The following is a 24,838-nucleotide window of genomic DNA, read 5'->3' as shown; positions in this document are numbered from 1 at the left end:
TGAAATCGACGTAATCGAGGCACCAATGTTCCCACGGTCGCGCACGATCGTCCAGCTCGGACGTTGACGTGCCGCCACGATCTACCTCGTCACCTTTGTTTGAACACAACCGCAACTCTCTCCATACTTGCACCACCCACCACTATGTCGTCGCGCACGACTCGGCGGCCGTCGGTATCGTCGGTCGCGTCCCTCGAGTCGCCTCTTGCCCGCCGCTCCTTGCGCCCAGGGCCGACGCACCGCGGTTCCGGGCTATCACCCAACGTTCTTGGTCCGCTCCCTGGTTCGGAAGGCAGCAGTGCCAGCGCGTCCGCGAGTGCCAGCCGGGCAAGCAGTATGCTGAATGCTCCTGGTATCATTTCGTCGCGAGGAGCTCACAGGCGAGCTGCCGTCAAGGAAGGCGATTGGGTTACCATGGAACCGGACGAGGTATTTCGAAGCCTGCCTGTGAACGAAGTCAAGCGAGTGGAAAGCAAGATGCGCACCGACGCGTTAAACAAGCAGTCCGAGCTGCGTAGCATGGTTGGGTATGTATGATCTGTCTATTTGGGTTAGGGACGTGATTTGTTTGCGCCAGTTCAACATTTGGCAGCATATTCCCAGACCCGGCCCACCCAGCCCAACTCGATGTCCTTTACTGCCGCTAACTCTCGCAGCACCCGCTATCGCGACCTCCTCACGTCTGCGTCACAGATTACGTCCCTTTACAACTCATCACTCAGACTGAGCTCGGGATTGCGGACCGTTGCCGTTGCATGTGCGAACCCGACCGAGATGGCGGACACCAGCTCGGAGACCGCCGACGGCGAAGACGTGAACACAATGTTGCCAGTCGCTGCGCACATGAAGTTTCTCCTGGACGCTCCAGAGGCATTGTACGCATACCTCGCCCGCCATGCTTTCCTGAACGCTGCATTCCTGTGGCTCGTTGCAAGGGTCGTCAAAGAGGGCATGGCAGCCATGCCAGAGGCGGGCAAAGGGCCATATCTACCTTTGCTGCAGAAGCAGTGGGAAGTCCTAGTCCCTTTTCGTGCTCAGATCGTGCAGCGGTCCACAGCGGAACTTCGTACGCGCGAAAGACTCAGCGCCAAGACGCTCTCGGAAACGCTTCTCGCCATCATCCTCCTCGATTCCCTACCACTTCCCGACGCGCTCGACCTCCTATTGTCTCAGCGCCTCAAGACGCTCGGCGACATCTTGGCCCATGCCCCCGGTTCAAAGACGGATGGACGGCGCCGGCGGTCCAATTCCCGCGTGGAGACCGCGGCAGCGTCTCGGGAAGCAGTTCACCGCCGTGACGATATTGCCAAAGTCGTCGCTGAGGCTGTGCGCAACCTCCTTGATGGCGTGTCACTCGTCAAGGCCGTATTTGAACCTAGCAAGCGCAAGGCCATTGGTGATGAGAGCAGTCTGGCTGAAGCCATTCGTCTCGTCCAGGCGGGGGAAGAGGCTCAGCCCGCCATGCAACCGACCCCGATTCGGCGAGCTGCGCATCAACGCCGTGCATCCCGCCTCACTTCCATTTCTCTACCACTCCCATCGCGTGGTAGCACGACCGCCAGTAACCCGCCAGTCTCGACACGCCGAGTTATCCAGTCCCTTCCTTCCTCTCAAATTCTTCTGCGTTATCTCCCAAGCCAGGTGATTAGTTTCACACCATTCATCGCCTCAAGCACCCCACCAAACCTTGCAGACAAGCTTGGACCATGGCAAACAGCAGCGGTGGAGATCCTTCGCGATTCCGTCCCAGCTTGGCTGGCCGGGCTTCACTCAGTAGCTGATGTCTGGGTGGTGCGCGCAACCCTTGCAGATATGTTGGGCGACGACGCATTCGAGGAGCAAATTGCGTCCGCCCTGGAAGCTGAGTGGGGTGCTCGCGTCCAGGCAATTTGGACATCAAAGCTCCACGCCCTCGTCACATCTGCTGAAGCATCCCTCAAAGACGCAGCGGACAAGATTCGATCTGGCGCCGAGAGAACGGACAACGAACCAGAGGCATACATGTTTTCCGACATTGGATTCCCGTCTGCCGCGGGCATGACAGGGACGAACGCTGGTTTTAACACATTCCTTGCCACACTCAAGAAGCGTTCGTCGTTCCGTACTCCGCTCCTTGACGCTGTCCTCGGTGTGCTGGAAACGTCGGCCTCCGATATCAAGAACGATCTCGTTGGCCTGCCTCGTACGCTGTACGACGACTACCGCGGAAAGCTTTCTTATGCTCTAGAGGCATTGGTGGATGTTCTCGGCGATGTCCTTGCGGCTGTGGGTGGGCACCGAGATGCCACAGGTAGCGTGGAAGCCCAACTCTTTGTTGGCCGCGTTGCTTTGTGTCTCGCACACACAAGTAGCTTCCTCACCGATCTCGTCGGTGCCACAGGTGTCGATGTGCACAAAACCCAAACGTCGCTCCTGGAATTGCATTCCGCCTCCACCATCCAATGGCAGGCCCAAGCGATCACTTGCGCTACCGACAGTCTTGTTTCGCTTTTCGCCGATCACCGCGGCGCCGACCAAATCCGTGCGACATGGCAAGGCCCATTCCCCTCCACACCCTCGCCCCAGGTTATGGTAGCCCTGACCCAACTGGTGTCGGCAGTGCGACACTTGGGCATCCCAATTGGCCTGTCGTTACCTGTAGTGCGCAAGCTGATTGCCGCGTTTGTGGATACAACGCGTGCCATGGTCGGCTGGCACAGGGGAGACGGCGATGTGGCCGCCCAGGCAGCCGTCGATCTCGGCTTCCTTACACTCCTCAACGGCGAGACTGTTGAAAACGACGTAGCCGTGCAGTCACTGCTGCAAATCGTAAGTTGTTAACATATCATCGCATGGCTCACCGCCCTAGCTTCCCCCCTCCTTCGCCGAGTTCAAGACGACGCTACCCACCATCGTCCTTGAGAGCCTCCGCCGTACCCAACTTACGCTCTCTCCGCTCAGTGCGCACCTTGAGCTACAACAATCCGCCCCAATTACATCCAAGACGGACCGGAGTGGAGCGCTGCTCCGCCTAGGCGCTCCAGCGCTCGCTGGCCGTGCAGCGGGCGTAGGAACAGAGTTCAAGAGCCCCATTGCAGTGGCAAGACTCGGCAAGCGGTTTGGTCTGCTGAGCATTGTTGCGTAGACGAATCGGGGATACAGGGTGTGTAAAGTATGTACGCCTCAACTGTGGCCCGTGGCCAGCGAGGACGGAGATATGAAGCAATGCAGGGTATGACAATCTACAAAAACGTGATATAACTGATCGCGATGGAAGGACGCTGTAAATGGCCACCTCCTAGCTGGTCTAAAACACACAAGGAAGCAAAGCCCTTCACGTAGCATGCTTGATAGCGACAATGTTCTCCACTGCCGCGATCTTGCGTGCCATGATGTCGCCAACTTTCTGCTGGTTCATCTCTCCGAGCTTATAAGCCTGTCGCTGTCAGCTTTGGCAATGAATGGAAGAACCAACCTTGTCAATTCGGGTCCAATCGGGCTTGTTAACATTGTCGAGTTCATCCAAGCTCGTGAGGGTACCTCGGACAACGCTCGCAATCATTGCCCAAATCTCCTCTTGGGCGAGGGTATTGTCGGCATACCGAACAACGACGAGACGAGTGGTGGCGTCCCCGACACCGTGTCGCCTGATCGCATCCGTGATGTTGTTGTTAGGGCTCAGCGCAAGAAGGATCTCGGAGTGCAAGTTGTGCGAGCGAGTCTTGGGAGTTGGTGGGACCGGCAGAGTTGTTTGACGGTCCGATGGCAAAGAGGTCAAGACGGCAGCAAGGACTCCGTTCACAAGGTGCTGCTTTGAAACAAGCTACTCATCAGTGAGCTATGAGCAAGATCGGAAAGCCGAGTGACTCACAAGACTGGCTTCAACGAAACCAAAGTCGACCGAAGCACGAGCGGCGTCGCCCTCGGCCCCAGGAGCTGTCGCCGCGGCAACGAGACGAGCTCGAATTTCGGGGGCATTGGCCACGTTCTCAAAGTAGGCAATGTGGACGTTGCGCACGTTGGGGGGCAAGTGAGGGAGGACGTAGGACTCCATGGCGGCAAGGATATGGTTTGGGCAACAAGAGCTATGTGAGCGAACTGGACGCACCAGACCCAGTTCCTCTGTCACCTGGGGCAACATTTGATCCCGCCCGACTGCACATTAATGCCCGTGCCTGGCCCAGTCCAACACAACTGACGCGACTTTGTGACGCGTGCTTGCTTCCAACCTTCCTCATCCTCATCCTCATCATCATCCACAATGGCCACGTTTGGGCGTCTCCAGACCGCCCCCACACCTCAGGATCCCCGTCTGCAGCCATGGGTAGAGAAGTAGTATGTGCACTCCGTGCAGCTCCGCAAGCCCCAGCAGCTGACCCCCGCCATCCCAGCCGTCCAAAAACCATTGATGAGGTCTCAAGCCAAGACAACACTGTTGCCGTTCTGCGCAAGTCTCTGGCGAGCACCAATGTGAGTGACGCGTACAATTTTCTCTGGCTAATGGAAGCTTCCTCACATGCTTTTCTATGGTCCGCCCGGCACCGGCAAGACCTCCACCATTCTGGCCCTTGCCCGTCAGCTCTTTGGGTGAATACCTTCTTGTTGGCTTCCGGAAGCTGACCGCAGACCTGACCTTTTCCGCTCGCGCGTGCTCGAACTGAATGCCTCGGACGAGCGTGGCATCAAGGTGGTGCGCGAAAAGATCAAGACGTTTGCTCGTGAGACGCCCCGCAACGCCGGTGTCTCAAGCGACGGCAAAACCTATCCGTGTCCGCCCTACAAGCTCATCATCCTGGATGAGGCCGACTCTATGACACAGGATGCGCAGAGCGCGCTCCGTCGTATTATGGAGACGTACTCGCGCATCACACGTTTCTGTCTTGTTTGCAACTATGTCACTCGGTAGGTGTTCACGGGGTGTATGAGCATCGAGCTGACAGCGAAGCATCATCGAACCCCTCGCCTCACGTTGCTCCAAGTTCCGCTTCCGTCCACTGGCGCAGGGTTCTTCGCAGGCGCGCATCCAGATGATTGCCGACAGTGAAGGTGTACAGGCCGATCCCGGAGTGAGTTTGGTTTGCTGGAAGTCTGCTGACCGCAAAGGTTCTGGACCTCATCCTCCAGTTGGCCAATGGTGATCTGCGCAAGGCCATCACCTATCTGCAGACTGCACAGCGTCTCCACACGGCGGGAGATTCACCTACTCCCATCTCAGTCATGTCTAGTAAGCCCTCGGTATACGATCCAGCTGACACCCACGTAGTCCATGAAATCTCTGGTGTCGTCCCCACCAACGTCGTTGATGGCCTTTTGCGGTCACTGGGTGTGGAGCCCGGGGGGGGCATCAACACTGCCCTGGCCACGGGCTTTGATGGGGTGCGTGCCGAGGTGCGCCGTGTTGGCCGTGAAGGTTGGTCCGCGGGCCAGGTCCTTGAGCAGCTGCACGATGCGCTCCTGCCTCTTGCGACAATTCCCACGATCCCCAAGGCCAATGCCGCGATTGCGATTGCCGAATGTGACAAGGCCTTGTGTGAAGGCGGTGACGAAGAGCTTCAGCTGCTCGAGTGCTGCTTGAGGATTAAGGAAGCCCTTGGAAAGGCCTAAGTAAAGTGTAGCATAGTACATAGTGTGTACACGCGTACAGATAGCAGTAGGGACCCACCGTATGTATACAGATCCATGTGTGACGCCACCTTAGTTGTTGCGCCAGGTGATTCGCGATCAGTGACGCCACAAGGAGACGCTTTGTAACAATGCAACCCTCACAATGACCTGGTGTCTCTCCTTAACCAGGCACATTCAATGAAACATGCTGTGCCCATGTGCTTGCCACAGCGCCCCTAGTCTTGATGACGCTTGATGAGGCTCCAAGCGGCTGTGATCTGATGAGATCGTGAGGAAATCGTAGATGACTTGAAACTGAAACCAACCCCATCAGGCATGGACAGCGGTGCGTCTATATATGTGTCCTGCGGGTCGTTTTGTGGTCCGTCGTTATTTTAACCATTATTCAATTTCTTACGATGGAGGCTGGGAAAGAAACCAACGCAATGCACTCCGACGCCCATCAATTCTCATCAAATATAGACCGTCTTTGCGCAGGAAACATGGACCGCTGGAACGAAGGAGGTGAGGATTACTCTCCTTTGATGTGTTTCTCATTCCCCAGGAAGGTGTTGTCCTTTGTGGCCGAAGACACGCAACAACCGCTGTTTGTTTTGCCAACGGTTGCTAAAGAGTCTTGCTTTGTTTTAGTTATTGTACAAGGTGGTATCCCATGTGTCTGACACAAAAGAGACATTTCTGTTCACACAATGTGGTATGTACCGCGGTTCCATGTGGTGATATTGTGAGACCCATGGGGGAACTGAAGGGGCGTCGATGGGCATATGTAAAGTTGTCCGCGAGAGCTACGGACACCTTCCCATCGCTCGATTTTCACTCATCTTACGGGAAAGATGAACGGCATTCTCGGATGGGATAGTCATGGCATACCGCTGTGCAAGGGTTATGAAGGAATGAACTTCGGTGGTGAGTGAGTAAGGGAAGAGCTTGAGCTGACTTGATCAGGACAATGCTGGTGGCTGCTGATGGAGGATGGCTCACTGTACTGCAAATACTGTCAGTTGATTATCCCGCCACCGTCACTCAATCGAAGGACCTGGGGTTGACTATGCTGAGATAGCTATTTGTTGCCCTGTGGTCGTTTGAAGCGGAGGCGCCTGGTCCCAAGCCTACCGACCTGTATGTATATATTTGGGATGACACCCGCTTTCATGAATGAAGTCTCCTGTATTTAACCGGCGAGGCGACTGCGCAGTCATGCCTGGCACTTCATATACACAGAAACAAAACAATAGCGTGGGTGGGGCGGATGCACTCACCTTTCCGCATCGATGGTTTACACAAACGCAGATGCCCTCGCTGCTGTCTAAGAGGGTGGTGTTGAAAACGGGGTCTGTATTGTTTGGAAAAAGGAGAGGTTATGAGGCCCCCTTCCTTCCATACGTGAGAAAGTTCATACACGTACACTCACCTACAGTTATAAACCTATTTGCTCGCACAAGCTCTCAATGGGTTGTAGATTGGAGGGAAAACAGGTAAAGCAACGCGCCCCCCTGTTTGTGCTCAGTTGGTCTGGTGACCATTTTGGCGCCTCACGGTTTTGCATCTCTGGAGCATAAATCAATACCTTGCCCAGTATATTTGGGGCTGACACCTGTTTTTTAGCATCATCAAGCAGAATGACAGCCACAACTTCAAAACAATATGGCTTCTATTGGTGAAAGCCAGGATATCTGACACTGGGTTTGCAACCTCGTCCTGTCAACCATGCTCGTGCAGCTCAATAGCTGTACGTTGTCCTCAAACAGCACGAGAAATCACCCCGCGGTATGCTTAGCGCACTCGCACATTCAGCTGCATGACTGCGCTGCAAATTATATGGATGGCATGGAGGAGCTACCAGGTATACCAGGGGGTGTTGCCCACGTGGTTATCTTCGAGGCGTGCTATGCGTGTCGTGGTGTGGGGCCGCTCGGGATCGATTGTGTTGCGCGCGATATTGGCTCTGTTATGCCCTATCCTTGGAGCACCCCTCTTCTTCACCGGTGCTGTCTTGTATCCAGCCGTTGATCTGATGCCAAAATTCTTATGCGTATTACGTCGATTCCAGTGGGCACGTTTTGCTGCAATGGGTTGATCAACCCCACCCTCTCCACCCCTCTTGTCTCACCGTTTGTGCCACCTGTGCTCTATAGAGTAGCTTCGTGGAGGTAATCTCAGTTCAATTCTATACGATTCCCCATCCTTGTGACCCCTAGCTCATAATATGGCCATGCATGGTGGATAAATACAAAAGCTTGGTGGTCGTTCAGGCCCCCGTCGTTCAGGCCGCCCGCAGCTCCTAGCCGAAAAGCATGGAAGCTGCCACATCAACATTTCCTCCAGCTGCTTCGAGCAGTTGAGCAGCATGATCGCGTGTCGCTCCAAGGCCAACGAGCTAAGGTGGTTAGTTTCACTAATTATATATTCAGGCTCACAGTATCAATATCACGAGACCGTTGAGAATTGTCTGGTGCCGGTGTCTGAGCAGTGGACCTTGATGTGGATGGCCCAGCAGTCGACGACGACGCGACAGGGGCAGTCGAAGCACTAGCTTCTCCAGCGGAGTCATGTGGTGGTGCACGGTCCTTGATAGGGAGTTGATGCTCGGACAAGAACGGGATCTCAGTTGCGCCGATACGCAGAGTGTTGGTCGAGAGGTCGATGCAGGCCTGGTGGCGCTTGAGCATGTCCAGGCCGAACAATAGATCCACTGATTGTCCCTCGAGAACAGAGAAAGCAACCGGCAGGAAGAGCTTGTCCAACTTGATCTGGGCAGAATGAATACGGCCGAGAATCTTCGCGGTGCCGACTCCCTGTGCCACACCAGCAAACCGCTTGTCGATGAGGCGCATGATACCACATGACTCTGCACACTCTGGCGAAACTGCACACGTCAGCAACGTCGTTTTCAAGTGTGCGTGTGTGTGTGTGTGTGGGGGGGGGGGGGGGGGGGGGGGCTTACTGATCGTAGTTTGGGCACCAGAGTCGACAAAAGCTTTGACGGGGTGACCATTAACTTCGACGTTGATGTACAGCATGGTGACGTGACCAAACGACTCTGGCTACAAGTGTCAGCGCTCCCCTTAAAATGTCACCCTTACAGAGAACTCCATGGCGTGCTGCATGTTCTCGAGAACAGCCTCCATTCGGATAGCTTCCTCAATCTTCTTCTGAGCCTGCCATCAGTCAGCAGCGCACGGACAAACACGGAAGTCCAATACAAACCTCAATGTCATACGGGTCGGCATTCAACAGCTGGCTCATCAGCAAGGGGTGGCGGTGAGATTGTACTTGCCTCAATTTGCCTCTCCTTCTCTGCAGAAGCCTCGCGCATATTCTGAGCCTGGTGGCGAACTAAATCCCGGAATCTTGAACCACCAGTTTGGATGGCAGCAGCAAACTCTGGGTTGGCCTGCAGTGTCAGACGGCGTTTGCAAAGGTTCACAAACTTGACGCAGTTGATTCATGAGGTTTGGGTCACCGAGAGCTTGAAGACGCATCCTTTCAAAATCGGCATCACTGGACAAGGATACTCCATCACTTGGTTGTTGCGAAGACGACGGCACAGGGCGCGGATCCCTTCCAAGGTTAGTTAGCATACGTGAGGCAGAGGAAAGAGACCAACCTAAACGTCAAGAACAGAGTCGCACCAGTTCCTGTCAGCCCGTAGCTAGACAGAGTCTTGTCCTCCGTAATCAGGGCAACTCCAGAATCGGTTGACAGAGTCTGGGATGACACAGAAGCTCCAGTCTGAAGGCGAGATTAGCACATGTGCGAGGAAGAGGACCTAAATGAGGACCTACTTCGGCCTCAATGAGAGCTTTAACGTCGCGCACTTCCATTGAAGGATCCACTTCGTGTTCGTAGACGCTCTCAGGCGCGATGATTGTGAGACGCATTGTGTTGAGGGCGGGTGTGATACGTCGAACAAGACGACAATCTGAGAATGACGCGACCGGTGGCCGGTGGGGGGTTAGATGACCTCCACATGACGATCGCGCAGGGAAAACGCCACATGCAATAATGCCGCCGTGTCGCCGATAACGGACGCTCGTGCCCCCTTTTAGATGGTGCGATTTTGGAGAATGTCTTCTTTTTCCTTTGTAGCATCAGACGACGACGCCTCGCTGCACTTTACCGCTTGGCAGTCTCTCGCCCCTCTCAGCCTGTTTTATCTCGCTTCGACGGGGAAAAGGTGCTGCGAGCAAGCTTCACAGCCTCGAGTCTTGAGTACGCCTCGTTCAAAACCTTTCGTGGGCTGGGCGTAATTAGACAACGAAACAACAAAATATCCTCATGCGCTCATGCATCATTTCCACATATCGCTTGTCCTGATCGATATATTCATTTGCGGCTCTGTGCGCTTGCGCGCTTCTGGGTAGCAACACTTGCAGTTGTGTGGCTGGCACCTGCGTCGCCGAATGTAACAGAAAGGTCTCCCAGTCCTGCACAACATGTTTGCCAACGTCGAGTGACCAGCTCCCACTGACCCACGGATCCACTGACCCTCCCGTGAATGCTACACGTCCCCGACCGTGACTGAAGGGGTAGATGTGAGCAAAGGGAGTTGTTAGAGGCAGTATGGATCTATGGATCTATGGCCTTTTGCCTGCGGCCCTATGGCTAACGGCCTGTAGACATTTGTGTGCAATGTATCGTAGGTCTGTAGCATGACGTCGGCGCGACGGCTTTAGCCGATCCCTCTCGGCCAGGATCTTGCCGCTGGATCTTGCTGTCGCTCGGCACTCGGCTCTCGGTATCACCGGATCCGGCATTCAGACAGACGTGCTTTCCGAGTTACCAACAGGCGAACCCTTTTGCGACTTGACACTCTTCTTCTTCTTCATCCATCTCATTGCTGTGTCTGTATCGTACCTTCCTGCACACCATGTTGGTCGTCCGCTCTCTCGGCGCTCGGAGCATCACCAGTATTGCTTCCCAGGGCATCCTTGGCCCGTCCGTGTCGGTGGCTGCTCGTTCCCGTCATGAAGTCCCACGACTCCGTCCTTGCACACTCGCAGGTATCCACCTGCGCGGTCTTAGTACTGCGACGGACAACTTTGTGCGGTGAGTGGTGAGGTTCCGGATGTTCTAGCGTTCAAACGAGCACAACTGACAACACACCAGCGTAGTTGAGGTATCGGCGCGCGACGGTCTCCAGAACCTCCCACCTCCAGCTGTTCCAACCAACATCAAGAAGCAACTCATCGAACGGCTCCTTGCATGTGGGCTGCGTACCATTGAAGTTGGAAGCTTTGTTCGGCCTGATCGTGTGCCCCAAGTGAGTACAACGCTTCATCGTGTGCTCACACCTCCCCGGTGTAGATGGCAGACACACCCGAGCTGCTTCCTGAGCTCCCGCCGCTCCAGCCTGCTGCCAAGGGTGACCCTGTGCATTACCCAGTTCTAGTCCCGAACATGCGAGGACTTCAATCTCTCCTCGCTCTGGAAGACAGCGCAAAGAGCTCGCGCGACACGCCGTTGACAAACGAAATCGCAGTTTTTGTCTCGGCCACCGAGGTGCGTGCCCGGCTCTTTGCTGGCTGCTAACCGCCAAGCCCTTCTCTATGGCGAACAACAATGCCACAGTCGACAAGGTCCTCAACGGCCTGCCGCCTGTCATTGACCAAGCCTTGGCGCGGGGGTACCGCGTCCGCGGCTACGTCTCGTGTGTCATGACTGATCCGTACGCCGGCCCTACTGCTCCCGAGTCCGTCGTCAATGTGGCGCGCAAGCTTCTCGACATGGGTTGCTACGAAGTCTCTCTCGGTGACACTACGGGTGAGGGGAATCCGGAAGCTTGGAGGACCCTATGGAAGGCCCTCTTGAACGAAGGCATTCCAGTTTCGAAATTGGCGGTACGTATCTCGTTTGGGTTTCCATGTGCAGTGGGCTAAGGCTGACAATCGTGCAGGCGCACGTACGTGACAGAAGCTATTAGAGGAGCACTATACTAACCAGCCAGTGTCACGACACCTTTTCGATGGCTCTGCCGAGCATTCTGGCTCTTCTTCCTCTGGGACTGCGCATAGTGGACTCGTCGCTGGCGGGTCTGGGCGGCTGCCCTTACTCTCCCGGTGCTACAGGCAACGTTGCTACGGAAGATGTCGTCTACGCGTTGCACAAGGTCGGTTTCCAGACTGGCGTTGATCTCGACAACTTGGTTGAGTCGGGTAACTGGCTTTGCAAGAGCATTGGCGTCAACAATGAGAGCAAGGTTGGACGCGCCCTTGGTGCTCGTCAGGCACTGCGCAAGGCCAAGGGCCAGTAGTTTAGTTAACCATAGCAAATGTGCAGTTGCCGCAGAAACCTTGCGGCCTGTGGAGTGTTTTTGAGAACAGATAGCATAGCGATAACTACTTTGAAGTGGCAGTACCGCGAAGACGAACGTACATAATCTCCCACCCCTCTTCATCAGATGGTGCCAGAGGAACCTTGGCACCACTGCCAGGTGCAGCAGAACACCAATACGCGTCAGGGCGAGCCAGGTCGGAAACCTCCAGCATAATTTCGTCGGCGTCTTTCTGGCTGTAAGACGAGAGGAACGTTTTACGAGCAAACGTTGTGAGCCAGCCAACCAGGTCGGTCGGAAGGGGAGTTGGACGGGGGAACAGGTCGACGTCCCCAGGTGCCATTCCGTGTTGTTCGAGCAGCTATGGGGATCAGCTTGTGTTGCCGAGTTCATGTATTACGTACAGTGCAATACTGTTTCGCAGTCGGGAAGTACCACGGATCAACCACGGTTGGATCCACGCCGCGGCGACGGAGAACCTCGTGAAGAGCAGCTCGAATGCCAACCCTGCTGTTAGCGTCTCTACTGGGTCGGGTTGAACCTACGTATTGCCAAAGCCTCCAAACTCGAACGCAACCCTGCCACCTGGTTTCAGAAGCCATTTGATAGTGTCAACGACACCCCCTGGGTTGGCCTTGCACCAGTGAAACGTTGCAGAGGAGAAGACGGCGTCAAACTTGCCCTTGAGTGCTGGGTCAAGGGTGGTGTAATCTTGGATGTCGGCTTTGGAGAACGAGATGCTGCCACCGCTGTTATTCTCTCGGGCGTGCGTAAGCTGGCGTCAGTATAGGGTCCATTTACTGTCACATACCATCTCTTCACTAGAGTCGACACCGTGGACAATGCCAGTGTCACCAACTGCTGCCTTGATCTTCTCGGTGACTTGGCCAGTGCCACAGCCGAGATCAATCACACTCTCCCCCGGTTGGGGATCAAGCAGATCGAGGACAGCCGACGTGTACTTGGCAGAATACACAAAGTTGGCATGTTTGGTGTAGTTGGTAGGGTTGTGGTTCGTCAGAGAGGTGTTATGGGACATTGCGAGAGAGAAGTCTGGGGAGGATGCTTGGGGGTTGATCGTCACAGGCTGCTTGCTCTTTATCTACATCGCGATGATGACGTTTTGACTCCATTCGGCCGACGAATTTTCGGGTGAACGGGCCCGAAAGATTACAGAGACTGGTTTGTAAGTGGGGGTATATATAAAGACCCATCTCTAATGTCATGTTCTCACGGTGGTACGGTGGCCCCGTGGCCGGTGGGCTTTCGAGCCCCAGGCAGAACGGTACACCGATGACGACACAAACGAATGTGCACCTCTACGGTGTTGCTCAATCTCCCATCCTCTCAACAAGAATAAGCATGTCTTCCCTCGCCTCGTAAGATTCTGTTCTGTTCAGTGACGTACCTGACGACCTACAGCTGCCTCTTCTGCAAGATCGTCAAGGGTAACTGATACTTTCGTTTTGTTTGTTGTTGCTGTTGGTTGACACAACCCCGCTCGTGCAGGCGAGATCCCTTGGTATGTGTATTTGGTGTTACCTGGCACTCACTGGCAGCATGAAGCTCCTTGAGACAGACACGGTTCTCGCCTTCATGGATATTGGCCCCATTGCGAAGGGTCACTGTCTGGTCATCCCCAAGTGTGCGTCCCTCCCTGTTCAACGATCCTTTCTCACACGTCTCCGCAGACCACGCTGTAAAGTTGACCGACCTCCCGGATGACCAGATGGCGGACATCCTGCCCACCTGCAAGAAGCTTGCGGTTGCTACGGTGAGTTTGAGCTATGTTATAGATGAATAAAAGCAATCTAATTCTCAGGGCGCCGAGGACTTCAACATTCTCCAGGTAGGTTTGGGTTTGAAACGGACGACTTGGGAGGAAGTTGAAACCACATTTTGCTGCTGCTAATAACAGAACAACGGCCGCGCTGCCCACCAGGTGAGGTCTCAATGTACGGTCTTGTTTCTGACTCGGTCACAGGAGGTCGACCACGTTCACTTCCATGTTATTCCCAAGCCCGATGACAAGGAGGGTCTTGGTGTCGGATGGCCAGGTGGGGTTTTCACCTACGCACACATGCTGACAATGTGTAGTCCAGGGGGTAGGCAATCGATCTTGTCCACTTCGCTCACACCCAGCTGTCCAAGGAGGCCATTGCCACCAAGTTCGAGGAGATGAAGCGCAAGCTTTAAGTCAGGAAACAATGCACAAGAGTCTTTTGAACCGTGGCTGCTGGGAGCAAAAGGGGGTGGTGTGTAACCGGGGCACCAGAACGGATAAAGGCGAGGAAGATGAGGGGGGACTAGTACAGCTGCAGACAGTACCGGCCAGAAAAGAGAGTGTGAGGAAGACATTCGGTATCCAAGGAGACACGCGCCACGCACTGGTGGTCCGCGACTGTTGTACAGTGGTTACCCCAGGGCCCACAATGCGGAGTAGCGTCCCTCTTCCGGTTGGCACTCCCGGCAGCGTTACGAGTTCAAAGGCGAGTAGGGTGAAGAGAATAGTGTTACCTATCTCCTACACCTCTACAGGAGTGGACTGCAGAACGAGGATTCACTGACATGCTCAGACCTCTCTCCTTCAAGCTACGTTGTGGTGACTAACTGCAGACTCCGCGCCGCCGCCAGTCAGTCAATCAGTCAGATTCTGAGTCTCTGGTAAGGCTGACAGACCAATAGCGTTACAACCGTTCCGTACGTTGTGAATCATAGTTTCCCTCGAGTCGTTTAGAGCGAAATAGGGCCAAATCCCATTTTAACGGGGATCAATTGTGCAGTGAGTGGCGGTATACGTACCTACCACCTACCACCAGCCACAGCTGCCTTCTTCCAGTACCCATCCAATCACTCCTACTGGTGTGACTTATTACAAATGTGGCATCTGATGGGCCTCCACCTCCCACCGCCGGTGCCAGAGGTTGTCGACAAAAATGGGTGTTGTTGCAAGGACAAGCAATTGCGTACGGTCGACAATTTTCGTCCACAAATCTTGTCAATTTTCGGCTCGAGCAGCCTCGTTGCTATAGAGTGTACATGACCATTCCTCAAGGGTACCTAAGAATCCACTGCTTCTGCTGGAGGACCGAGAGGAAGGCAGGAGACATTTATCAGCATAACGATGCCGGATAGGCGACATTAAGTTCCCGAAGACGTCCTTCTGAGCCGTACAGTATCACGTGTTGTTTGTTGCCCATCTTTTGCCTGATCTGTGACATGATTTACACGAGCGAAATGCATTCTGTCTTGTGGCATGATTTCTTTAGTGGCTGTTGCGGCCACATCCGGCAGACTTGAAAATATACGCAACTATTTTGACTTTCTTTTCCCTTGATACTCCACCTGGAGGGCAAAGCCTGAATTCCGAAAGTACTGGTTGCCTGCCAAATTTCAATATCAGCACCATTCACTTCTCCCTCTTGAGCAAAAGGAATAGAATAATGAAGAGTGACTGTAATGGCGTCGAGATTTGTAGGCACGTCCGACGGCAAGGACCTCCGCCTGCAAGGGTTTAATTGGGCCATCTATCCAAACCTTGGGAAAATATGGTCTGAACATCCCTGCTCAGTCGAGTGGGCATTGTGCAGATAGAACCTCTTGTCTGCAATTGAAAGATGTTTTGCGTCGCGCCCGTACAGGATGTTCCACCCCTCACTAATTAATAGGGAGCCCAATTCCTTGGCAGATGCAGGTGTGGAGTATGTACATATCAACGGCATTTCTGAGGATGCCCACACACCCCAACAAAGGTCACTGCTTCCCTCGCGCCCCCCGACTGTTTATTGATTGGTAGTTTACCTAAGTAGCGCTTCTCAAATAGCAGTAGAGACATATTTGGGGAAATAGACCTGGAAGAGGGGGCAAGCCGGGGGACCATAGGACCTAGCGGGACCAGCTGAACTTTTGTGCCTAATCTGAGTCCTCTGGAAAGCTGGAACAACATCCACAGATAGGGTACTTATCATATGTTGGGAAACATCCGCTAGTCATTGCTAGGACGTCCTGTTGTACTGCTGGTCAAGTTCAGTGAGTCGTGTGAAAAAAGATACTTAGCCAGAGGCACTCATTTTGAAGTCGGCTTTTTGGGATGGTATGTTTCTAAACGACCACGGTGCTCGTTGAAGTAATTAGTTACTCCCCTACCATATGTTAATTACGCCGTCCCACTGCCCATAAAAATCGGTAACGCTTCATGTCAAGAATGGCACATTGAGCGAGAGAGTGAGACATATCTAAAGAGCTATGCAACCGTAGATGGCAATAAATGAAATAGGAGACTCAATTGAAAGCTGGCCGTGTCTCACGGTGCCACAATTGATAGATATTGTGATTTCATAGTGATTCGGCATCACTCTATTACTCAATACCGACATTTTCAAGGGCCCCTTGACCAAAAATATTGATACCGAAAATCCTGTACAGCACTCATACGCTCACACCACAATGCGGTCGTCCTACAAAATGAAGTGTGCTGCTGCACTCTCTATCTGCAGTGTTTTGTCCTCATAAATAGGAATTTGACCTCTAGCACTGCCATATTGGTGCCACACAACTCACATAACAGGAACAACTATATTGTGATCGATCAAGCATAGACTGGTTCTAACGATCCCAGGAGCAGAAGCATCACCATCTGCACCGACATTGACTGCGGTAAATGTTGGCCTAGCGAAATCGCGAAGTTGGTGGCGATGTTATTGTTGGTGGCGATGTTATTGTTTTATTCGGTACCCACGCCACCGTCGATGTACATACAGATGGAACAATCCCGCCGTGCCCCTCCCTCCGACTGTCAGTCCACCTCCGACACGTACCTGACGCCATATGTATGTACGTGCTGTACGTACTTGAGGGAACAGGTGCAGTTAACTACCACCTAGCGGTTCGCGGCTGCGTTTCACAGATTACAGAAATGTTATTCATTACGATCTGAAATTGCACCAGTGCGTCCATTCAAAATACTTTCCTCCATCGATGCGTCATGATAATTTTTGCATTTCTTTTTGGGCGCTTTTCAACATAGCTCTAAACTCGTGTATGGTGCTCTTCGCCTGACTGTGCATATGCGCACTATTTTGGCAAGGTATTGTCCACGATAGTGTGTAAGTACCAATACGCACACACATACTGTCATGGGCATCTAATCTAATGTGGTGAAGAGGCAGCTGTGTCTTCCTTGCACAAAGGTAGGCTGCGGTCCCTCTGGGTATTAGACAGGCACGGTTGTGGCTAATGAGCAGATGTCACCACACCGTAGTTGACAACATACGGAATCTTACAGAACAGTCCGTACAGTACTTACTAGCTAACCGTACTGCAAGTACTGCGATGATGTACTGAGTGTTGACTTTGAGTAAAAGAGCGATGCAGAAACAACTACAATGTACTACAGACTTGTATAGGCACTGAGGAAGCGGAATTAAATATGGGGTAGCGGAACTAATTAATTAATTGATTAATTGGTTCCACCAGAGCACTATTCCGACACTGAGTACTGTGCTTTAGTGCTTTAGTGCTGTACTTTGCATTTAACCGGAAATGCTAAAGACCTATTAAGGTTTACATGGTCAGAGATGATCGCCATTTAAGGCATCAGTGCTAATGGTTGAAAAAAAAACAGTACAGTACGGTACTATATACGTACACGTCCAGATATGATGCAGAAGGATCACAATTGTATGTTTCGCAGGGTCAAGAATTGGTTACGGAATGACACATAGTAAGGATGCTAACTGTTCATCCGGGACCTGATCCTGAAAGCAAATTGAGCAAAGGGTCAAGAGTGGTGTGCATTGAGCGACAACATGAAGACTACACACGTTCGGGACCCACCGCGATGTGCCTGTGTTCTGTAGCCGGCCGCATACTGTATATAAGGGGTGGCTGAATTATAATGGGAACATCTTCTGAAGGCGTCACAAGAAACGTCAGACCGAAGAGCCTAGGCCAAAAGTGTGTGCAGTAGGCCGTTCCGCATCTTTGGCGCGTTCTGCTTTGGTCATTTACAGAAGTTCGACAAATGTAAGAACTGACATTGGCATAAGTGGCTCGATGGTCCCGATGGGCCTCCTTGTTATCTACAAGTTTCAAAAGCTTACAGAAGTTGAGCGAAGAGTCATGGCACCTCAAAACAATGGGCAGATTTTAGCACAAATAATGGTTGGACCATCAAGCAGCACACGTACTGTATCGTACTGCACTTACCCTACACTTCTATTTGATTATTTGCTTTTTCGTTATCGAAAAACAGAAATGCTGTAGACACACATAGTTAGCTTGTCCAGCTATAGTACTCTGGCTTCTGCATAACTTTTTATCCCATTCTGACACGTAATGTATGAGCCTGGTACTTCATTTGGAGAATTTCCACTACTCCACAAAGCCGCCCTCATCACTTGCAGCTACCTACGCTTTGTAGTTTTCACCATCCGTTTTGTATCCAAAGCACTTTCCAATGTGTTTTTACTTACCACTAGCAAGTCCTCTGCCCGCTTGTCAATTTGCCCAGTCGTTTTGGCCGGTGCAAAGTGCTATCATCTACCATCCGTAGTATCTTTGATGCCAGTATCGCCATCACAGACAGTCAGTGGAGACTGTCAGTGTTGTTTGAGTGGAAACTGGCATTTCAATTACCCTCAACACCTTCCATTATTTTAAATTTTGAGCCAAACTTCGGCTTCGAAAAATGGACCAAATGAGTTCTGAATACAACGCATACTCGTTTAGAGGCACCACGATGCAGGGAAATAACAGCCTCGATGCCTGACCACTGGCCACTGGGCATTGGTTGTTATTCAATGACCTTGGGTGGGTTTCACCTAAGTTTCTTTACACCTGTCCGTAAGTCATCTGGGGCGGCTAAAGCGCAGAAACACACCCTCAATCCACTTTTAGTCCTGCTCAGACATCCATATTTCATTCCTCACAGATCACAGAAGAGGTCTGAAACTGGCTATGCATCCAAGGATGCAAGGGGCTTCCAGTTTAGGGACTGAGAACCTAGAATGGCATTGATCTCCAATTATTAAGAACTGCAAGTTCTGAAGGAGAAGACCCATTTCCGACCCTAGGATCTAACCTTCCATCACCGTACGGGTAACCGTGAACTGTACGCAAATATAAAACCTGCAAATATTACAGTGCGGTGGTCAATAACACCCACTGAGACTATGAGGAACTTTGTCGCTGCCCAGGTGTATGTACTGTATGTATACACACTACTCCGCAGAAGAAGGGCTCAGACCTTTCGAATGCAGACGAGCTCATAGGTAAGTTGCTCGTTAAAACAGTGAGACCCGGTTGAAGACCAGGCAGAGCGTTGTTTGAGATTACCCACAGAGCCCAATTTGATCACAGGACCTTTGCCGAGGGTTGGCATCGACATCTTACCGCCGAAGTTACTGGCATCCAAAACTCCCAGGAGAGAGTGTAAGAATTGTCATTATGGTAAAAGCAGAGGATCTTTAAAGGAGTGGGGATATGTAATGGGCGTTGAAGGTGCCTCCAGGATTGCCTACAGGTGTATTTCGAGTTAGTTATAGGGACTCGAAGTATGTGCAGTCTCACTCACCCGCCCATAATATCTCGGTTGATGCTGGCGAGGTCCATGAGATGTCATTACAATAATTCATCAAGTATAGAAGAAAATATTATGTAGTTCTCTGGTCTGACTGTTGGCATAACCCAACAACCCGAAGATGCTCCAGTGATTGCGCGAATTCTTGTTTATCATGTCCTTCATTGCCTCCAGGAATTCCCGAGGTATTTTGCGAAGCGCGGCACGACGTGTTCCGTGCATGTTACGTCCCACTAACATGCTGCGGAGTGAGTCTCTACGCACCTGCCATGTTTTCTGTAAAATATGTGTAAACATTCGCGCACATTTGCGAACTTCGTTCTGCTACTTCCGCAGTAACTTATCCTAATGGAGCTGCACCGTGAGAGGTAGTGGCACAGGTCTCAGTAGCCCACATCTGAGCAGCACACTGTAGTCCTGCAGCTGCTAACTCAGCAACCAGAAGTGTTAGTCAAGTCTCAAAATATCACCACACCAGTCCCTTTGGGTATTCATGAATATATGAGTGTCTTTCACTGCACATCCGACGCTCCGGCACGTGTGGCAACACGACACTCTACTCTTGAATTGTCAGTGCAGCTATCATACGCGCTGGACAGCCCTAAACCCATTCTCCTTGTTTAGATTGGGTGATTGAATGACTGAAAGCGTCAGGCATTTGACATATTTGTCCTTTGCGCGTTAGCAGACCATATCAGCAGTGTCTCTATTTTCCAGCCCTCTGCTGTCCATCGACAGTCTGGCTGACCGGTTCGCCTGGCACATATATGTGGTGCGGTAGGTAGTCTTTAGCCGCATTGCGACAATCAGCAATTGAGTCATGGCGGGATAAATCATGCCCAGTACCACATAGTATTTGGGCCCCTCTGAGAATATAAGATCGAAGACTTGGAGATATATCCTGTTGGTACACGGCGGTCGTTAATGTAATGCTTGGGAACCGGAAGCCAAACGGTACTTGACCACCTGGGCTCACAATTACACAGTCCTACCTTTATGAATGGTGTTCAGAAAGCACAATGCTGTATTATGCTTTCCAGACTACCTCAGACCTGGATTTCAATGTGCAGGTATCATATTATGGTGGGTGGCACAGGCAGGTTAAGGGAATAGCCAGATGCTCCAATGATATATTTCTTGTTGTCCACCAAGCAGGCCGCCGGGGTGTGACATTCCAAAGGAGTTCCAAGCACCATTAATTAGGCAAGGAGAGATGCTTTCACCTTCGTTTGTTGTCAAGAGGATATTTATTCATTTGTCATTCAGAGTTCGTGTCATTTACAATTACCCAGATAACGTTCTCACCCGGGACTAGAAGAGGAAACTTGTAGGTGTCCAAGACATGGCGACCACATTGACCCGGCGGTTTCCAGCATGAACGCGACTAGTCCCGTTAAACGAGCATTTTGACCACACACATGGGAGGGGACGCGCATCCTCCGGATCACTGGTGATCACTGGATCGCCGATATGACAGTCTGTTACCGCACACAACTGCCAATAGCGCGTTACCTGAAAGTACTAATTTCGAATGGCAAAATGATTTCTTTCTCGTCGTATCACACTGTACGTTTCCATGGCAAGAATCTCCCCCAATGTCCAATTTTTGTCCAAATGTTCGTTAGGAGCCAAACAATGCATGTATCAAGGTTCTAGAGTCAGTGGAAAGTTAGTGCCCCCCCCCCCCCCCCCCAGTACTGCGCACAGTGTTAATTGAGGTAGCTTATGAGGTGAGTCTCTATTCAACCACGGAGAGTAGTAGTTCAGTGGATCAGTGGATCTGTAGATCGGTGGCCGATCAGCCAGTGACAGCAGCAACCAGGCATAGCAGCTTATCGGGATGTTGCGCGCACACGGAGCGCAAAAATATCAACCAACGCGATCGTAATCTGTCGGACTCAGTTTCTGTAACCCGTGAGGCTTTTAACTGTACACGTTTATGTCGACTGCACTTGACGACCGATCTGATTCACAACAATACCCAACGAGAGCATACTGCCCCAACATTGGTATGTCGAGCACATGATCTGCAAGGCTCGGTCTGTTTATCTGTATTGTTTACGCATTCTCCTGCACTGCCTGAAATCATCAAGCTTGAGCATAATTTACAATTTATGACCGATGGGGGTCGGCCGCTATTCATCTATATACTGTATAGACGCACCTTGATGCCATGTTCATCGTGACCGAACCAGAGGCCACAGGACATGAAGGCGCTTTTCTTGCACTCCTACCAGCTATACCAGCTATAATGTATCAAATAAAACACACAATCTGGACAGCAGCCTTGCAACAATACATGTCTGACAGATTCCAGCATGCGTGGACTCCCGCAGATCCGCAGATCCGCGGACACATGACCGCGCATGGATGGAAGAGCCAACCACTATTCAACGCAAATTAACTTCGGTTCATAATAACCCCGCATCAATAATTCTAGGTAACTGCAATAACCGAGGTGATGTCAGCTGCCAACTGCGACATGTTCCCCACCGAAGATAGAGGATAGAATTCAATTCCGTGACAATCCTACATAGTTGCTTAGTAACGGAATTGGTTATCGTAAGTCAGACAACAGTACAGTACATTGCATTCCTCTTACCGCATGATGCATGATGCCTTTTTGGCCAAATAATGACGATGCAGCTGGTAGTTGCCCAGTGGATCGGACAGATCTCCGATCCAGAGACGCTCGTCCATTCCTACAATGAACGTCGCTTCTGGCCTTTCACAGTGGTTCCCTGCAAACTCAGGCAATATTGCCGACTAGAGAACATACATACCCATATTGGTACGTAGAGTGATACCACCGTACTGCTAGAGCATAGGTGGCAAGTAAGCACTGTGGAAAAAGTACTTCCCTAAATTACTGACGAAGCTTCGAAAAGTAAAAAAGCAACCGTTGGGCTACATTCAGAGGGACAGATACATTAGTCTAGAAAGTAGGGAAATCGGGAATACCGTCTGTGGTACTCTGGAGCTCTGGAGACAGACTACAACAACAACAACAACAACAACAAAAACAACAACAACAACAGACTACAGACTGTACCTTGGGATATGGCAGCCCCAAGCTGAATGCCACCTCATTAAAGTCACGCGGTTCTTTCAGGTGCTTTCACACTCCACAGTGCCTGTGTATAGTATAGGGTGGGGTTAACGAGGTAACCAACTTTCTCGCATCTATGCTGTCTATCGTATTTGAAATGTTTGACGTCTGATGCCGTCGGAGTTGCTGCACAAGGTGCCTAAAACATGCTGGGAAACTTGAGAACTCCAGTGGAGGGATAGGCGGGTACCGCGGTACATCCTGCGTACGCCTGCGTCAGACAATGTCGATGTGTACAATACAGTACACAATATTTCGGTTTCTGTCAAGTACTTGTCACCTCAGGGCACCGCTCAAGGAGCTTAAGCGCCCTGTTGCCCTGTTGGCATCCATTCCCAAGGATTCTATCTCATCTCTGTTTGAGTTTGGGGACGATACGAACAGCGATCGGTTGGGTTCAAAACATCATGTTAACAGCTTTCATGGACTACAACAACATATGGCTTAAATAGTAACCTCCTTCTTTCTGGTATACAGGACAGAAACGTGAATGTTAACCTCCCAGTGGGCCCTATAACTGATTTCTTTTTGCTGGCTTCCGCTAGCCATTAAGAAGACTTCAACTGAACAACTGCAGAATGAAGGATGTATTATTACTACCTCATTAGTGACCATGTCTGCTGACTGATGTGCCAAACCGAAAAGGACAGTAAGTACAGTCAGTTCACAATTTCTGGACAGACACAGTTGATTAACAGACAACTGTAAGTGCAGTATCTACAGTGTATCGTTCAGCTAAATGGGTTTCTACCAGTAAGATACACACTGTGCCACCGTAGCCGAGCTTACGTCGTTCGCAATGCCGTGTCCGCATTCTCCAGCAACTATCAGAGTTTTACCAGCAAGGAAATAAATAAATGAATAAAAGCAATTTGAGTCCCCTGATGTATTTGTGTCTTTCTGCTGCAATAAGATAGATCTAACAAGTAACGAACGTTGTACAGTACAGTACAAGCATCATTACTCAACCTCTGTTGGACACATTCTTCTTGGGCCTGGCGAAACAAACCCTGTAGCCATTGTCTTTGTCTGCCCAAATATGGTATTAATTAACAAAAGCACCCATTGCTACGTCAAATACAATCGTTCAGGTGGTAAGCCGCCACGATCAACACCTTCCACCATATGGGCAATTGATCTGCATTGTTGGGGGTCCTTGCTTAGGCCAGAAATACTGAACCCCTCTCCTAGGGTTACGATCACATTGTGGCTTTGTTGCGACCAGTGGCTAGGAGCAAGAGCATCACCGGTCGTGACGTGCGGGGTATGCAAGTGCTTCAAAACCAAAATCGGGTCGCTACAGAACAGTATGTCGAGAGTGTGGTGCATAGAGCTATGAGAAGATGGGGAGCGACCTTGCACTTACTCTTATTATATGAAGGTGATTGATCTGTTGGTGGAATATGTAACCGAAGCAAAGATTGCGGGCACTGAAATATAAGAGAACCAATTGAGTTTTGCAAAAGACCCGAGGGCGCAAATGGGTCCCTATTAAATAAAGATAGGCATGCTTTCCAGTATCGGCGCGACGAACAATGACTCTGTGGCCTGTGGGGTAGGCCGTGATAACTCCGCAATTAATTAAATGAAAAGGACAAAATAACGGAACGGCACTGTCATATCAGGTAGGGACTGTACTTCCCTAAATCACTTACTTTACATGTGCATCCGCACGTTCTGCAGTCGTGTTCCGCCCAACGATGTGAAACATCTATCGCCCTGCACAATATAGTGTCCAGAGTAGACACTGTGCACGTCACAAAGTCCTCACAATGGCCAGTGTTCCACCGATTCCGTGCAAGGCAAATAATGTAACAGTCTTCTCCCATGCCCTAGATTCTACCACATGTCCGGAACGAGCGAATGCAGGGGTACCTTCTATAAATGAATACGTCAGCGAGGGAGCCGCATGCAACGGAATGGTGTTTTCTTTTGCTATATCCGTTCGTATATTCACTAGACAAAGAGAGTCTACCAATTTTGCAAGGTCTCTTGTAGTCGGCGGTATTGTGTGCAAAAGAAAAATATGGGTATGTACGGCAGTTGTGCATGTCAAGAATGGTGCATAGAATGATAAGAGAAACACAAAACACGTCTACAGAGGTGTATCACTATTGATGGGAGCAAAATAAAACAGGAGGTCGAATTAAATTGGCTGCGCCAGATCGTGAGAGTGGCACAGTGGAGGCTTGACTTCATGCAGTAAAGGATATGACCAGAGAACGCTGACTCTTTGTCACACCACTGCACTCCTCCAACAATTCTAAATAGT

The 24,838-nt window shown here is 51.3% G+C and overlaps 7 protein-coding genes across 7 annotated transcripts; 4 read left to right on the top strand and 3 right to left on the bottom strand.

Annotated features, from left to right (window-relative positions):
• Positions 1–144: 144 nt before the first annotated feature.
• On the top strand, positions 145–3,124 carry EHS24_006207 (uncharacterized protein; the record flags this gene model as incomplete). The annotated part of the gene is made up of 3 exons (XM_028621679.1): positions 145–527; positions 657–2,808; positions 2,849–3,124. The coding sequence occupies 3 exons, from the start codon at positions 145–147 to the stop codon at positions 3,122–3,124; spliced, it is 2,811 nt and encodes a 936-aa protein (XP_028478131.1).
• A 189-nt stretch (positions 3,125–3,313) lies between these two features.
• On the bottom strand, positions 3,314–4,033 carry EHS24_006206 (uncharacterized protein; the record flags this gene model as incomplete). The annotated part of the gene is made up of 3 exons (XM_028621678.1): positions 3,314–3,406; positions 3,455–3,802; positions 3,851–4,033. 3 exons carry the CDS (start codon positions 4,031–4,033, stop codon positions 3,314–3,316), a joined length of 624 nt encoding a protein of 207 aa, XP_028478130.1.
• Positions 4,034–4,240: 207 nt separating this feature from the next.
• EHS24_006205 (uncharacterized protein) lies at positions 4,241–5,583 on the top strand (the record flags this gene model as incomplete). Its single annotated transcript, XM_028621677.1, has 7 exons — positions 4,241–4,314; positions 4,371–4,449; positions 4,487–4,566; positions 4,606–4,881; positions 4,925–5,045; positions 5,083–5,203; positions 5,243–5,583. The coding sequence occupies 7 exons, from the start codon at positions 4,241–4,243 to the stop codon at positions 5,581–5,583; spliced, it is 1,092 nt and encodes a 363-aa protein (XP_028478129.1).
• A 2,302-nt stretch (positions 5,584–7,885) lies between these two features.
• DDI1 (DNA damage-inducible protein 1) lies at positions 7,886–9,485 on the bottom strand (the record flags this gene model as incomplete). The annotated part of the gene is made up of 9 exons (XM_028621676.1): positions 7,886–7,981; positions 8,022–8,470; positions 8,549–8,648; positions 8,688–8,762; positions 8,812–8,841; positions 8,942–8,998; positions 9,036–9,165; positions 9,212–9,336; positions 9,390–9,485. The coding sequence occupies 9 exons, from the start codon at positions 9,483–9,485 to the stop codon at positions 7,886–7,888; spliced, it is 1,158 nt and encodes a 385-aa protein (XP_028478128.1).
• Positions 9,486–10,474: 989 nt separating this feature from the next.
• On the top strand, positions 10,475–11,857 carry EHS24_006203 (uncharacterized protein; the record flags this gene model as incomplete). The annotated part of the gene is made up of 6 exons (XM_028621675.1): positions 10,475–10,653; positions 10,714–10,867; positions 10,912–11,106; positions 11,145–11,444; positions 11,501–11,506; positions 11,552–11,857. 6 exons carry the CDS (start codon positions 10,475–10,477, stop codon positions 11,855–11,857), a joined length of 1,140 nt encoding a protein of 379 aa, XP_028478127.1.
• An 85-nt stretch (positions 11,858–11,942) lies between these two features.
• On the bottom strand, positions 11,943–12,917 carry EHS24_006202 (uncharacterized protein; the record flags this gene model as incomplete). The annotated part of the gene is made up of 4 exons (XM_028621674.1): positions 11,943–12,239; positions 12,283–12,385; positions 12,424–12,635; positions 12,690–12,917. 4 exons carry the CDS (start codon positions 12,915–12,917, stop codon positions 11,943–11,945), a joined length of 840 nt encoding a protein of 279 aa, XP_028478126.1.
• Positions 12,918–13,240: 323 nt separating this feature from the next.
• Positions 13,241–14,074, top strand: HNT1 (hit protein 1; the record flags this gene model as incomplete). The annotated part of the gene is made up of 10 exons (XM_028621673.1): positions 13,241–13,257; positions 13,301–13,326; positions 13,388–13,400; positions 13,438–13,523; positions 13,570–13,652; positions 13,701–13,727; positions 13,797–13,820; positions 13,863–13,935; positions 13,976–13,983; positions 14,021–14,074. The coding sequence occupies 10 exons, from the start codon at positions 13,241–13,243 to the stop codon at positions 14,072–14,074; spliced, it is 411 nt and encodes a 136-aa protein (XP_028478125.1).
• Positions 14,075–24,838: the final 10,764 nt, after the last annotated feature.

This window comes from Apiotrichum porosum, assembly GCF_003942205.1.
Source record: "Apiotrichum porosum strain DSM 27194 chromosome Unknown scaffold_3, whole genome shotgun sequence".
Classification (NCBI taxonomy): Eukaryota; Fungi; Basidiomycota; class Tremellomycetes; order Trichosporonales; family Trichosporonaceae; genus Apiotrichum; species Apiotrichum porosum.
The sequence above is the reverse complement of the archived record's forward strand: the minus strand, read 5'-3'. Positions and strand labels throughout refer to the sequence as shown.